The 13,170-nt window shown below is 39.5% G+C and overlaps 1 protein-coding gene across 1 annotated transcript in view; it reads left to right on the top strand.

Annotated features, from left to right (window-relative positions):
- Positions 1–2,700: 2,700 nt before the first annotated feature.
- LOC127436814 (CUGBP Elav-like family member 2) overlaps positions 2,701–13,170 on the top strand; it is a 226,935-nt gene continuing 216,465 nt past the window's right edge. Inside the window, exon 1 of the mRNA XM_051691221.1 lies at positions 2,701–2,861. Coding sequence (XP_051547181.1) covers positions 2,809–2,861 — 53 coding nt within the window. The 5' untranslated portion in view covers positions 2,701–2,808. The remainder of the gene's footprint in view (positions 2,862–13,170) is intronic.

The raw sequence follows: 13,170 nt of genomic DNA, 5'->3' as shown, positions 1-13,170 counted from the left end.
CATGCAATTATCTGTACCTTGTCATGGTTATAGTTTGCTACAAAATGCAAGAATCCAAAGTGCTTACTTAGTTTCAAAACATAGACATACTATTTGTATTATAAAGTACTGGATCGCTATGCTCCAGTAGTCTGTTTTAAGGGCATAGACCTGTGCTGAAAGCATTGCACAGTATCAAGAACATTATGAACAAGTGTCTTTATAATACCAAAAAGACTTACACTTACAAAACCTTTTGTTTTGACTAAACATTCAGAGTTTAAAGAGAGAATACTACATTTCAGGTTATTTGCCACATAATATGGAATTGGAGCCATTGGGGTCGCACTTTACAGTGTTCATGTTTCAAAATATTCACTTTGTTAATGTTATAACTATTGCAGTTAATTCTGTCACAATGTAATATATGTACCATTGTGGCTGACAAGCCTCTCTTTCATTGGGAAAGGAGGAAGCAGGAACCAGATTAACAATCAAAAAGACGAAACGAAAGCGCACACACAAAACACTGATGTGTGCATCTCTCTCTCTCTCTCTCTCTGATTGGGCAGCTCAGCACCGGGCATGAATAATCTCGGCCCGGCCACACCCTCCTCCTCATCTGCCCGCTGGCCGGGGAAACCTCCGGTCTGACTTACACCCCCCCCCCCATCCCCCCCCCAGAGAAAGAAAAGAAAAAGAAAAGAAAAAGAGAAAAAGAAAAGAAAAAAAAAACTCCTGTTCCCGACCACGCCACCATTCGGTCCTCAGCCAGCTGTCCAGCGATCCTCTGCAACACCGGGGGATGGCACTGGGTTCTGCCTCCTGGCGGCCGGCAGAGGCTCCTCCATCCCCTGGAGGACGGCAGCGGTTCCTTCGCCTCCCGGCGGATGGCAGTGTGTCCTCCGTCCCCTGGCGGACGGCAACAGCTCCTCCGCTTCCTGGTGGGCGGCGTCGGTTCCTCCACCTCCCAGCAGACGTCAGAGACTCCTCTGTCCCCTGGCAGATGGCAACAGCTCCTCCGCTTCATGGCAGAAGGCAACCGTTCCTCTGTCTCCTGGCAGACTGCTCCAATACCATCGAACCACTCCTCCCCTCGTCGTCACGATCCTCCTTCAGTGGCAAGGGCTCTCTGATGGCATGTCTGCCTCCAGTCCTTGGTTTCGGCACCAGTGTGGCAGACAAGCCTTTCGTTCATTGGGAAAGGAGGAAGCAAGAACCGGATTAACAATCAAAAAGACTTTAATTCAACATAAAAAACTGAACTGAAACATAACAAAAGCGCACAAACAAAACACTGCTGCGTGCGTCTCTCTCTCTCTCTCTCTCTCTCTCTCTCACTCTCTCTCTCTCTCTCTCTCTCTCTCTCTCTCTCTCTCTCTGGCGTCCCTGGCTCCTCCTTTTATATCTCTCCCACTGATCAGTGCCGGGCGTGAATCCTCTCAGCATGGCCACGCACTCCTCTTCGTCACAACCATGTATTCAACATGGTCACTGTAAGTTAATTGTGTTACCAATATGTATTTGAAAACTTGGGAAAACTTTCAGACTTTTAAGTGGGAATACATTTTTGTTTGTTTGGAATATACAGTATATACACCGATCAGCGACAACATTAAAACCACCTTCCTAACATTGTGTAGGTCCCCCTCGTGCCGCCAAAACAGCGCCATCCCGCATCTCAAAATAGCATTCTGAGATTATATTCTTCTCACCACAATTGTACAGAGTGGTTATCTGAGTTACCGTAGACTTTGTCAGTTCAAACCAGTCTGGCCATTCTCTGTTGACCTCTCTCATCAACAAGACATTTCCATCCACAGAACTGCCACTCACTGGATGTTTTTTTGTTTTTGGCACCATTCGGAGTGAATTCTAGAGACTGTTGTGTGTGAAAATCCCAGGAGATCAGCAGTTACAGAAATACTCAAACCAGCCCATGAAATTCATGACACAAGCAAATATAAAGGGGCTTTAAAGCAAGAATAAGAAATCAGCCAATAAAGGCTTAATAAATATTTTATAATGCCAAACAAGTCCATAACTAGTCACTTACAATTGTAATTATTAGTCATGAATTACTGTCTAATTTCTGATCCCTAAACTAAAGTGTTATATAACAAGACAAAACATAGAAATAAATCAGTTCATTTCAATATGAATTGAAAAGGACCTACAAAAAAGGTGTAAAATCTATTTATTTATTGACTCCAGGCAATTTTTCACGGATTGTATATATACGTTTCTCATTGAAGTAGACGTGTTAATCTGTTACCACCTCTTATCGAAGATGGGGTATATTCTGTCCCTGTCACTCGAAGGGAGCTATCACTGCAATGGCAATGGTCGTTTTTCCATTTGGATATAATAAATTGGAAGTGCGTCTGGCATATTAGTGTCTGCTATTTAGAATAGAATAGAATAGAATAGAATAGAATAGAATAGAATAGAATAGAATGATTTGAAGGGTTGTATATCTTGAGTCAAATAGAATGGAAAAGAATAGAACAGAATCTATTGAATTCTATACAAAAGAAAAACATATTTGTTGAGTCTGATATTTAATGGATAGATAATAGAATCCATTGAAAAGGTTGAATTTTGTTGACTGGGATATTCTACACGGAGCTGTATAGAAATAAGGCAGTGAGGGAGATAGAGAGAGACAGAGGCAGAGCTGAAGTGATTGTGAGGGGCGGAGGAAAGAGAGTCGCTTCTCAGAGCTTATCACACTCAGAGCAGTGCACAGAGACAGTCGGAGTAACAGCACTCACTCTCTCACTCCTATCAGACGCATTCTGTCCGAGCAAAGCCCGAGCTGCCTCAAGCATGGTCTCTATAATCTCAGACCTGGACCCTCTCAAGAGCTGGAACGTGTTAAGGTAAGACCCGAGGCGAGCGTGCGTGCGGAGAGCGCTGAGTGTCTCCAAATGTCGGTGGGGCTGAAGACGCGCTTGTGTTGCGCTACGCTCGACTCCAACACAGAATGTAGCGAGAGATTACGCACAGCTGCGTGTGCTATTTCGGTACGAAAAGTGTGTGGGGAACTTTTTTGAGGGGTTCTCACATATACTGTCATGCGTCTGACGCATGGAGTGTCTTATTAACCCTTTAAGGGACCAAAACCTCCCCCGAACTCCACGGGAAATGTGATGGCACATAAGTGAACGGGTCCGGTACGAGAAGGAATAGCGGACGGGCGCGTCGAAGCTCATCTTTGATGCGGGGTGGTGCTGATGTTGAGAGATTTAGTGCGCATCGCTGAAACATTTACACAGAAATAGCACGACTGTTCATACATGCACTTTAAATCTCGAAATGTATGACTTTTCTTTTTACAGATCTCCATAGGATTTCTGATATGGGACATGGTGTTGCGCGTTCATCGCCAGCTATTGCGCAAATGCACTTTCGTCTTTGAAGTTGGTTTGTTCGTGGTTGCTTAATTAAATACCCTGATGATACCCTTAGATGTTTATTGAGTGATTTTCCAAATCTATTGAGCTGACTACTAAGACAGCATTTTGGGCATAATTTTGGGCAAACAGTTGACATCTAACCCTAACCATTATTTTTGGACATTTATTTGTATTTTGGGCATCAGAGGTGCGTCCAAGTGCCCAAAAAGGCTGTCTGGTAGGCAGCTCATTGGACTTTGAGTCATAGCCAGTGTGTAAAGTCAGTTCTCTTTCATCTTTTTTAGGAAGTATAGAAGGGCAACTGAAACCACAGAAAGCATGCTATGGTGTCTCATTGTTCTGCTTTAGTTCTCGGAAGCCTGCAAACATCTTTTGACCAAAAAAATAAGATAAATATTAGCCTTAGAATGTATATTATATTATAGACATACAGATAAGACTGTTAATATTTCTTATGTCACTTTAAAAAAAAACTCTGGAAACATATTTGTACTGACATTTTTAAAAGCTTAAAAATGAAGGTATGAAGTGCAGACTATAAATACTCTGGATCATCAGATATAGTTCAGGATTCTAGGTTGTTGTAAATTGGGGCGCCGCTGTATTCCACACTGAATTTTGAAAATAGATCAAGGGTATAAAGATGACACGCTGTGCTCTCTCTAAAGAGGTGTTATTTTTGGTCAATTATTTATTCCGATAAGCAGGTCACAGCTCAGAATACACCAAAACACACACACACATCCTCAAAAGTACACATGCAAAGACACATATTTTTTTTACACATCGGTCAGATCTATTGGATTTTTGCATGTGCAGCTGAAAAAGAAATAGAGCAAAACCCATCATGTATATGTACTAGAACTCACGTACACACAGAGAGACACACATGCACAGTCCGGTTTTAATAGCCTTACTGTGTCGGTCCAGTGACAGGCTACTGCTGCATTTAAGTAGACATTTCCCAATCAATATATCACTTTTATTGCGTAAGTTCCGTTTCTTTCTCTCCTACTGACTTACAATCACGATTCCAGAGTCCCTGAGCTGGCTGGGGCATAATCTTCTGTTCAGGGAGAGAGAGAAAGGGCTGATGGGGGAAGATGGGGGAAGATGTGTGATGGATTGCTATTTGTCTTTCCTTTCTTTATTAGTGAAGAGGCTGTAGATTAGCCAGAGGAGCAGGTGCCACGACTGTCTGCATAAAGACCAGCTTAAAATCAGCTGTGCTGCCCTATCTTTCCTTTCCTTTCCTTTCTTTCCTTTCCTTTCTTTTACATATTTTCCTTTTTCCCCCCTTTCTTTTCCTTTCTATTGTATCATCCCCCTTCCCTTTCTTTTCTATAATTTCCCTCCTTTTCCTTTTCTTTTCATGTTTTCCATCTTTTCCTTCATTTTTTCCCTTCTTTTACGTTCATTTTCTTCCTTTTCCCTTTCTTTTCCTTTCTATTCCATCATTTCCCGCTTCTAATTCTATTCCTTTCTTTTCTATAATTTCCCCTCTTTTCATTTCCTTTTCATGTTTTCCATCTGATTCCTTTTACTTACTTTACTTTTCTTTTTTCTGTTACCTTTTTAATTTCCTTACCATCTTTTTTTCCTTCTTTTTCCTTTTCCTTTTTCCCGTTTCCTCTCCTTTCCATCTTGTTCCTCCTTTCCTGTCCTACCCTTACGTTACTTTACTTTTATTTTATTTCCATCTTTTCTTAATTTTTTTTTCCTTTTCCCTTTCTTTTCCTTTCTATTCTATAATTTCCTCCCTTTCCCTTTCTTTTCCATAATTTCCCTCCTATTCCTTTCCTTTCCTTTCCATCTTTTCCTTCATTTTTTCCCTTTTTTTTTCCTTTTTCCTTTTTCCCATTTCCTCTCCTTTCTATCTCGTTCCTTTTCTTTTCCTTTCCTTTCCTTTTAGTTTCTTTTTTGCCCTTTCCTTTTCTTCCTTTCCAATTTTTTTTCCTTTACATGTCCTTCCTTCCTTCCTTTCATGGCCCTTGGCCACTCAGCAGCATTCTTTACAGCCTAATGATGCCAACAGACAAACCCAGAACACTGTCATCTAATGAGCACAAACTTGTGTTTCTTTTGTTGCATCCACTATCTATTGCATTCATTTTCACATTATCTCTCCTTTAGTTCAGACTACTTTCTTGCATCATCCTTATGCATTAATCTGAAAATGACGCATCATAATGATATCGCATTATTGTTATCATCCATGCAGTGGAAATTTCTGTTGTGCTACATTTCTTTGTATGACTTAGATCCATCTTGATCCCACTTTCTTTCAACGCTGGGTTTGATACGTTTGTTAATAGAAAGTTAATAGAAAGATGTGTTGAATTATTACATTTTAGCATAACAAAAATGTCTTGCTGGAAGGGACTTGTGTGAGTTAACATGTATTTTCAGTGCATTAATATTTACTGTACAGGTATGAATTTGACAGTCGCTTTTGCAGAATATTGAAAGTATACATATATCACTATGTGTCTTCCCTGGGAATCAAACCCAAGACCTTGGCATTTCTAGTACAATCAGCTAAGAAAACAGGAATAAAAGCAAGAATATTCTGCTTCTAAATATTGTTTTATATCATTGATTCCGCTATGTGTGAGTGAGTGTTTTCTCTTTCCCAGCTTCTTCACCTTTCTCAAACTTTTGTGCGAATTTGCTAAGCAAGAAAGAAGCTGAGAGAAAGAGACAGAGAGATGCAGCAATTCAGTTCTGTCACTGCAAGCAACAAGAACAAATATACCATGGAACTCATGTCCGCCCACACACACACACACACACACATGCACAATGAGTCATGTGCACATACATAATGATCTAACACACACATACAGGCACACAACAGTCTCTCTGTCACGCTGACACACACACGCCATACTCGGCGCGCTTCGGAAGGCAGGTTGAGTCGGTAATGAGAGGCAGCATGCTTATTAATACCACTTGATTACATTGAAAATTACTTTAAATAACAATGACAAGTTGTTGCCATTATTGAATTAGCAGAGAGGTAGGCAGGGGAGATGATTTGATTAGAGGCAGATTTAAACACGAGATTCAGCGTTCTCACACCCATTGGCAGGTAAACCCGTCTTCCTATTTGTTTTTACATCCTTATGTCTTTCTCTCATTTGTCAAAGAGAGAAAACATCTTGTTTTCAGGCCAAAGAGGTTGAACGAGATGGAGAGAGAGAGAGAGTGCTTGCTGAAGAAGTGATGGTGTGGCAAGCGTCCGTCTTTAGCAGCGGGTGACCTTTAACCTTTGCAGTGCTGGTTTTAATGAACACTGTTAACGGCAACGTCTCTGAGTGTGTTTAAGCCTCTGCCCAGGACGCATCAGTAATTATGTGGCTGAGTGGCTTTTCTGTGTGCATGTGTGTGCATCATGTGTGTGTGGGTGGGTGGGCGGCTCATGCCGTTAGCCTGTCCCTGATCTCCAGCATTAGCGGCTGGCTGCAGACAGTGGCACACAGACGGGCGCTGCAGATGAATGGCATTCCGCTCTGATCTCTGCACCTGTGACAGTCTCTCTCACACACACTCACACAGAGCCATGCTCGTCAATCCTACCACACAGGTCTGGGCGCAGAGCAGAGCATGTGAGCAGAGTGGTGATAATTCCACCTGAGCGGAGAGGGCCTTTTTGAAGATTCCACTCCGCTCGCTCAGGCTGCTCAGCGCCACTTGCTCAACCCAGAATGCGCTTCGTGATATGCTGGTTTGGGAACCTGCTAAATAAGCAATAGGCCTGAGGGAGTTCAAACATTGTTTTAGTGAAGTTACAAACCTTATAGCCTACATAAAATCAAGGTTAAGAATGAGGAAATTGAAAGGGAGTGTGGAGAGACTGTGAGAGTTAGCAAAGATTCCTTAATCTTACACGTCACATTGCCAGAGAGTACGAGGATGTGCTACACGAACATGGTAGTGCAGTAAAAGGTGAGGTAGTAGGCTACACCACCATTCGATAATAAATCAATAAATAAGTAGATAGTAAGGAATCTTGTTGTTTTGCAATCATGTCAGTGCAGCTGCCAGCTAGATGCAGGCCCGGTTCTGCAGTGTTGCGAACATTAGAGCATCCTCAATTAAATATTTAAGCTTAATAATACTGAATATTGGCAAAGCATTTTTCCTTGAATCCCGGCGAACACACACAAAAAATCCCTGCATCAAAACTAATAAACATGTATGATCTTGCAGATCAGTGTGTCCTAATTTGCAGGCGCAGAATTCTGCTTTCATGCCTTCATTGTACAATTGAGCATTTGATTGGTAAAGATTTCCGCTCTTGCTTAGAGAATTTCATAACGGAATTATCTTACTTAATCGACCACCTGTTGCTTTCGATTTCTGCTTCGGGATAAAGTGGCTCATAACTGCTGTTCAGTTTCCCAAAGCCAAATCTAAACCTTAACGAGAAATGAAACGTGAAAAATGATTCTATATTAGTGGTTGCGGATAACATCTTCCAACATCGCTTGTTGCATTTATGCGCAGAGAAAAAAAACCATAAATGATTGTACATCAGAAAAAAAAAGTTATTAAACGAAGGCAGTGTAATTCATGAATTAAATCATTTTTATTTGTTTTTGGGATCATTACACATGATTTCATCTAATTTATACAGTATATTGGACAAAATCTCACTTTATGCAGAACAAGTATTTTTTAATTGTTAAATCCATGGTTAAACCTTGCTGTACATATAAAGAGCGCATGCACAAGACATGATCGTTTGATGCATATAAAGTCCAGATTCACTTTATGCTGCTTTAAAAATATCAAGGAAAAACAAAGGGGGCACATGGTATCTACTAATATAATAATTATTATATAAATAACCACAGTCCTTTCGACTGCATATGATTCGTACATGTAAAATTGTAGGGAATATTAATAAAGCAACAATACTGAAAAAGAGATAAACATTCACTGCTCTTTTCTGGATAACTTAATCCGCTCTTTAAAACTGAAAACAAAATTAGGATGAGAAATTGCTCATTTTAATTTACAGACCTAAAGTCTGATAGCATTAATCAGTAACCTATTAATTCATCAAATCTACAGTAGCCTAATAATCATTCCATGGAGACAATGCAACTTGTTTACTTGTTTAAAGTAAATAAAGGTAATGTAAGAACTGAAACAAAGATGTTCAATTGAAGATGTTCAATGACATATGTGCTAACAGAGAAATATTTGACTGATTACAAATGATAACGAAGGTCTGGTAGATCCGATTATCTAACAGCAGTTGTAAACCATTACAAAATAAACAGTGAGATTTTATATACAAAAACACAACAATACAATCACATAATTTCATATGTGGATGTTACTAAGCATTTGATAATTTAATAATGTTGGCCTACAGTCTATATTTCACCCAGTGGGACATGTGGGCAAAGGGGCAGTTGCTCGGGTCATTGAAGTCAATCAACCTATCTGTCTATCTGTCTACCTATCTGTCTGTCTGTCTGTCTGTATGTATATATGTCTCTTTTCTATCTATCTATCTATCTATCTATCTATCTATCTGTCTGTCTGTCTGTCTGTCTGTCTGTCTGTCTGTCTTTTTTCTATCTATCTATCTATCTATCTATCTATCTGTCTGTCTGTCTGTCTGTCTTTTTTCTATCTATCTATTTATCTGTCTGTCTGTCTGTCTCTCTGTCTGTCTCTTTTTTCTATCTATCTGTCTGTCTATCTATCTGTCTGTCTGTCTGTCTGTCTTTTTTCTATCTATCTATCTATCTATCTATCTATCTGTCTGTCTGTCTGTCTGTCTCTTTTTTTCTATCTATCTGTCTATCTATCTGTCTGTCTGTCTGTCTTTTTTCTATCTATCTATCTATCTATCTATCTTTTTTCTATCTATTTATCTATTTATCTGTCTGTCTGCCTATCTGTCTGTCTGTCTCTCTCTTTTTTCTATCTGTCTGTCTGTCTGTCTGTCTGTCTTCTATCTGTCTGTCGATCTATCTTTGAATATATAGTCAACCACATGAAAATTCAGATAATAATTGATAAAATGCACATATATATATATATATATATATATATATATATATATATATATATATATATATATATATATATAAACATGTGTTCCTGTGAGTGTATCTGTTGTTTTTGGTTGGTTAGTTGTGTGCCCTGGTCCTGTGAAAGCTCAGGGTATAATGAGGAAGATATGTGACAGTGTTGGGCTGGAAGTGAGCACAACATTTGACGAGTGTGTGTGTGCTTATGTGTTTGTTCGATTCGCTTCTCTCCACTACAGTTCTGTATTATTGGCTCGAGTCAGTGTGGCAATGCACTGCCCTCCGTTATCTAGTCAGTGTTCCCATTATACTGTGTGTGTGTGTGTGTGTGTATGTGTGTGTGTGAGAGAGAGAGAGAGAGAGACCAATAATTTTCAACAGTCTGACATTTTCTAAACCTTCATGGGCTACCCAGATGGGTCTGCAGCCCTTGAAGACAAAACCCCACCACACACACACACACACACTTCACCATGAGAACGTAATTACAATTATCTGCTCAACCATCACAATTACAGCACAAGGTGAGAGAGAGAGACAGAGAAATGAAGGCAGACAGAACAATAGACACTAGAAAGAATGAGACAGTAAACAAGAGAACTAAATACGGAGATGGGTCAAGAGAAAAAGAGAGGGTTGCCAAGATACCAGTATATTATAAAAAGTCACAATATGATCTCATACATTTCTCATAAATGATCTGATCTAATATAATAAACTATCTAATTTTATTCTCGAAATGTGTCAACAATTTCTCTTCAGGAGTTTTAGGAGAAACATTTGAGACAATACTAAAATGAGAACTCTTAAGTCTCGTGAGCCATGAAAGAGCAACCTCTGAGCCATAAAACTGACCTATGGGTGAGCCTCATTGGCCGGTGGTGTACTTTTGTATTTCTAACAATTCTGCATTTAGTCTGTGTGAGAGACAGAAACCAGGATATTTTCCCCTATTTGGCTGGTTGAGGAAATGGTCACAGCATGTCTAATGAGAATCTGTGTGTGTGTGTGTGTGTGTGTGTGTGTGTGTGTGTGTGTGTGTGTGTGTGTGTGTGTGTGTGTGTGTGTGTGTGTGTGTGTGTATGTGTGTGTGTGTGTGGTGCATTGTTTAAGCCGTAGGAGAACACAGTGCTCAGGACAGATCCTCTTTTCAGTACGCACTGAATGAGCGTGATTAAAACCGGCCCGAATATCTGAGTGGCTGACTGTCTGAGAGAGAGAAAGACAGAGTCTATTGTCATCTCTCTCTCTCTCTCTCTCTCTCTCTCTCTCTCTCTCGCTCTCTCTCTCTCTCTCTCTCTCTCTCTCTCTCTCTCTCATTCTGTGTATGTAGGCAGTTTTCTATGATAAGGTTGAAATCCAGAGAGGCACATCAGTGCTGGTTTCCTCCTACGCCGGCTCTGAGAGAGGAGAAAATGTGCTGCAGCTATGTTTGAGGAGAGCACTTCAGGAACCATTCATAGAGCTCACATAAACACAAACACATGTAACTACCACACATATGTTTCAACCATGTTAAAAATGTACTAGTATATGTAAAAATAACATAAACCAAGATCAATAAATGCTGTAAACGTATTGTTCATTTTTCACTATTGTTAAACACAGCGTTATTGCGAAGTGTTACAAAAAATATTTTGCATCTTTAGTTTTCATAATTAATAAAAATAAATAAATAAATAAATAAAAAAACATCATTTTCTTTATAATGAATCATTGGGTACAGTTTTGTCCCCAAAGTAAACTTGCATACACAAAGCAAACACTCGTGAGCTCAACCTTCTATATTTTGATGAAATGCAGCTGATCTTAGTTTTACTTTAAAAGCATGTATTATCTGGGAACACTGACTATTACATAATAAACGTGTAGCACAAAAATATAATTTGGTACACTTGGCCATCTATGAGTACAACATGTTTATATATATATATATATATATATATATATATATATATATATGCACACTGTATACTGTATATGTGTGTGTTGCTTTATAAAATTCTCTGTTAACAGCCGAGGTGGATTATTGTCGAACTGCCTGGTTTCTGTCGCCTCATGCATATTTACAGAGACACACTTCTTTGTTCCTCCTTTATTAAAAAGAAGCAGAGTGTCTTTCCAGATGCTGTGCTTTGGGAGAGAAAGATGGCACACATGCACAGGAGGAAACAGTCTCTCTCTCTCTTGCTCTTTCTCGCTCTCTTTCTTTGGCCACATGCTGATATCATTTGTTATGAGTTTATGACACAGTTTAAAGGGTTTGTGGCAAGATTCAGTTCACAATCTTTCTCTCACTCCATTACACTTACAAACACACACAGGTCAACATACTCAAGACGATGAAACATACATGATGAATAAGATTGGAATAATTAGGCAGGACAAACACTGTTTTTACCAATCGTTTTATTAGAGACAGACCGATGGTGTAAAAGACACAGATATTTCAGGGGGCAGCCTTGTGGCTTAACGAGCCAATGAAACTGTGGTTAGAATTCCATCTGCGCCACTATTTCACCCCGCTAAAAATTTGTATGCATGGTGTCATTGTAGGCAGGGCCTCATCATGGTTTTTTCTGGGGGGGGGGGGTCCTGGTGGTCAGCACATGTGCTCCAGGGGTGAATTCGGCCTGCGTCATATCCCGTTCTATCAAGAAAAATGGCAGCGAGTATTGACGCTGACTACCACCCCTGGAGTTGCGAGTTCGAATCCAGGGTGTGCTGAGTGACTCCAGCCAGGTCTCCTGAGCAACCAAATTGGCCCGGTTGTTAGGGAGGGTAGAGTCACATGGGGTAACCTCCTCGTGGTTCTTGCTCTCAGTGGGGCACGTGGTAAATTGTGCGTGGATCGCGGAGAGTAGCACAAGCCTCCACATGCTGTGAGTCTCCGTGGTGTCATGCACAGCAAGCCACGTGATTAGATGCGCGGACTGACGGTCTCAGAAGCGGAGGCAACTGAGACTTGTCCTTCGCCACCCGGATTGAGGTGAGTAACCGCACCACCACGAGGACCTACTAAGTAGTGGGAATTGGGCATTCCAAATTGGGAGAAAAGAGGATAAAATTTAAAAATACAAAATAGAAATAAAGAAAGATGGCAAAAAGGAAAACAAAACAAAAAAATGTTGCCATATGTCATAGCAGTTGTACAGAAGTGAGAAATTTGATGTGTGTTTGAGACAGTTTGCATCTAAACACAGTTTAGCTGAAGGTGGTCATGAGCCTGCAACTATTAAATGCTTAGATCTGCTGAAAAAAAAAAAAAAAAAAAAAATATATATATATATATATATATATATATATATATATATATATATATATATATATATATATTTTTTTTTTTTTACTTTTGGGAGTACATTAGCACATAGATGGTCTTATAAATAATAGACCATGGTCAGAAAGTAACGGGGGCTCATGGAAAACAAAATTGACAGTAAATTCCATATGTGGCCCACATAATGAGTTCTTCTGTTTTATATGTAACATTGTATATATTTCTTCATATTTTAATCTAGGCCTTGGTGTACAATTTGTTGCATAAGCAAATGCAATATTATTATTCATATAGAGAATTTATGTTAAAAAAAAAGTTTAAATGTATATATTTGAGATATCATTTTAATAAATTTTTTCATTTAAAAAAAAAAATAAAAAAAAATAAAATGACCCTGAAATTAGCTTCTTAATGGAAAAGTTCATTCCTGGCACTATTA

Source organism: Myxocyprinus asiaticus, chromosome 47 (assembly GCF_019703515.2).
Source record: "Myxocyprinus asiaticus isolate MX2 ecotype Aquarium Trade chromosome 47, UBuf_Myxa_2, whole genome shotgun sequence".
In the NCBI taxonomy this organism is placed as follows: Eukaryota; Metazoa; Chordata; class Actinopteri; order Cypriniformes; family Catostomidae; genus Myxocyprinus; species Myxocyprinus asiaticus.
The sequence above is the reverse complement of the archived record's forward strand: the minus strand, read 5'-3'. Positions and strand labels throughout refer to the sequence as shown.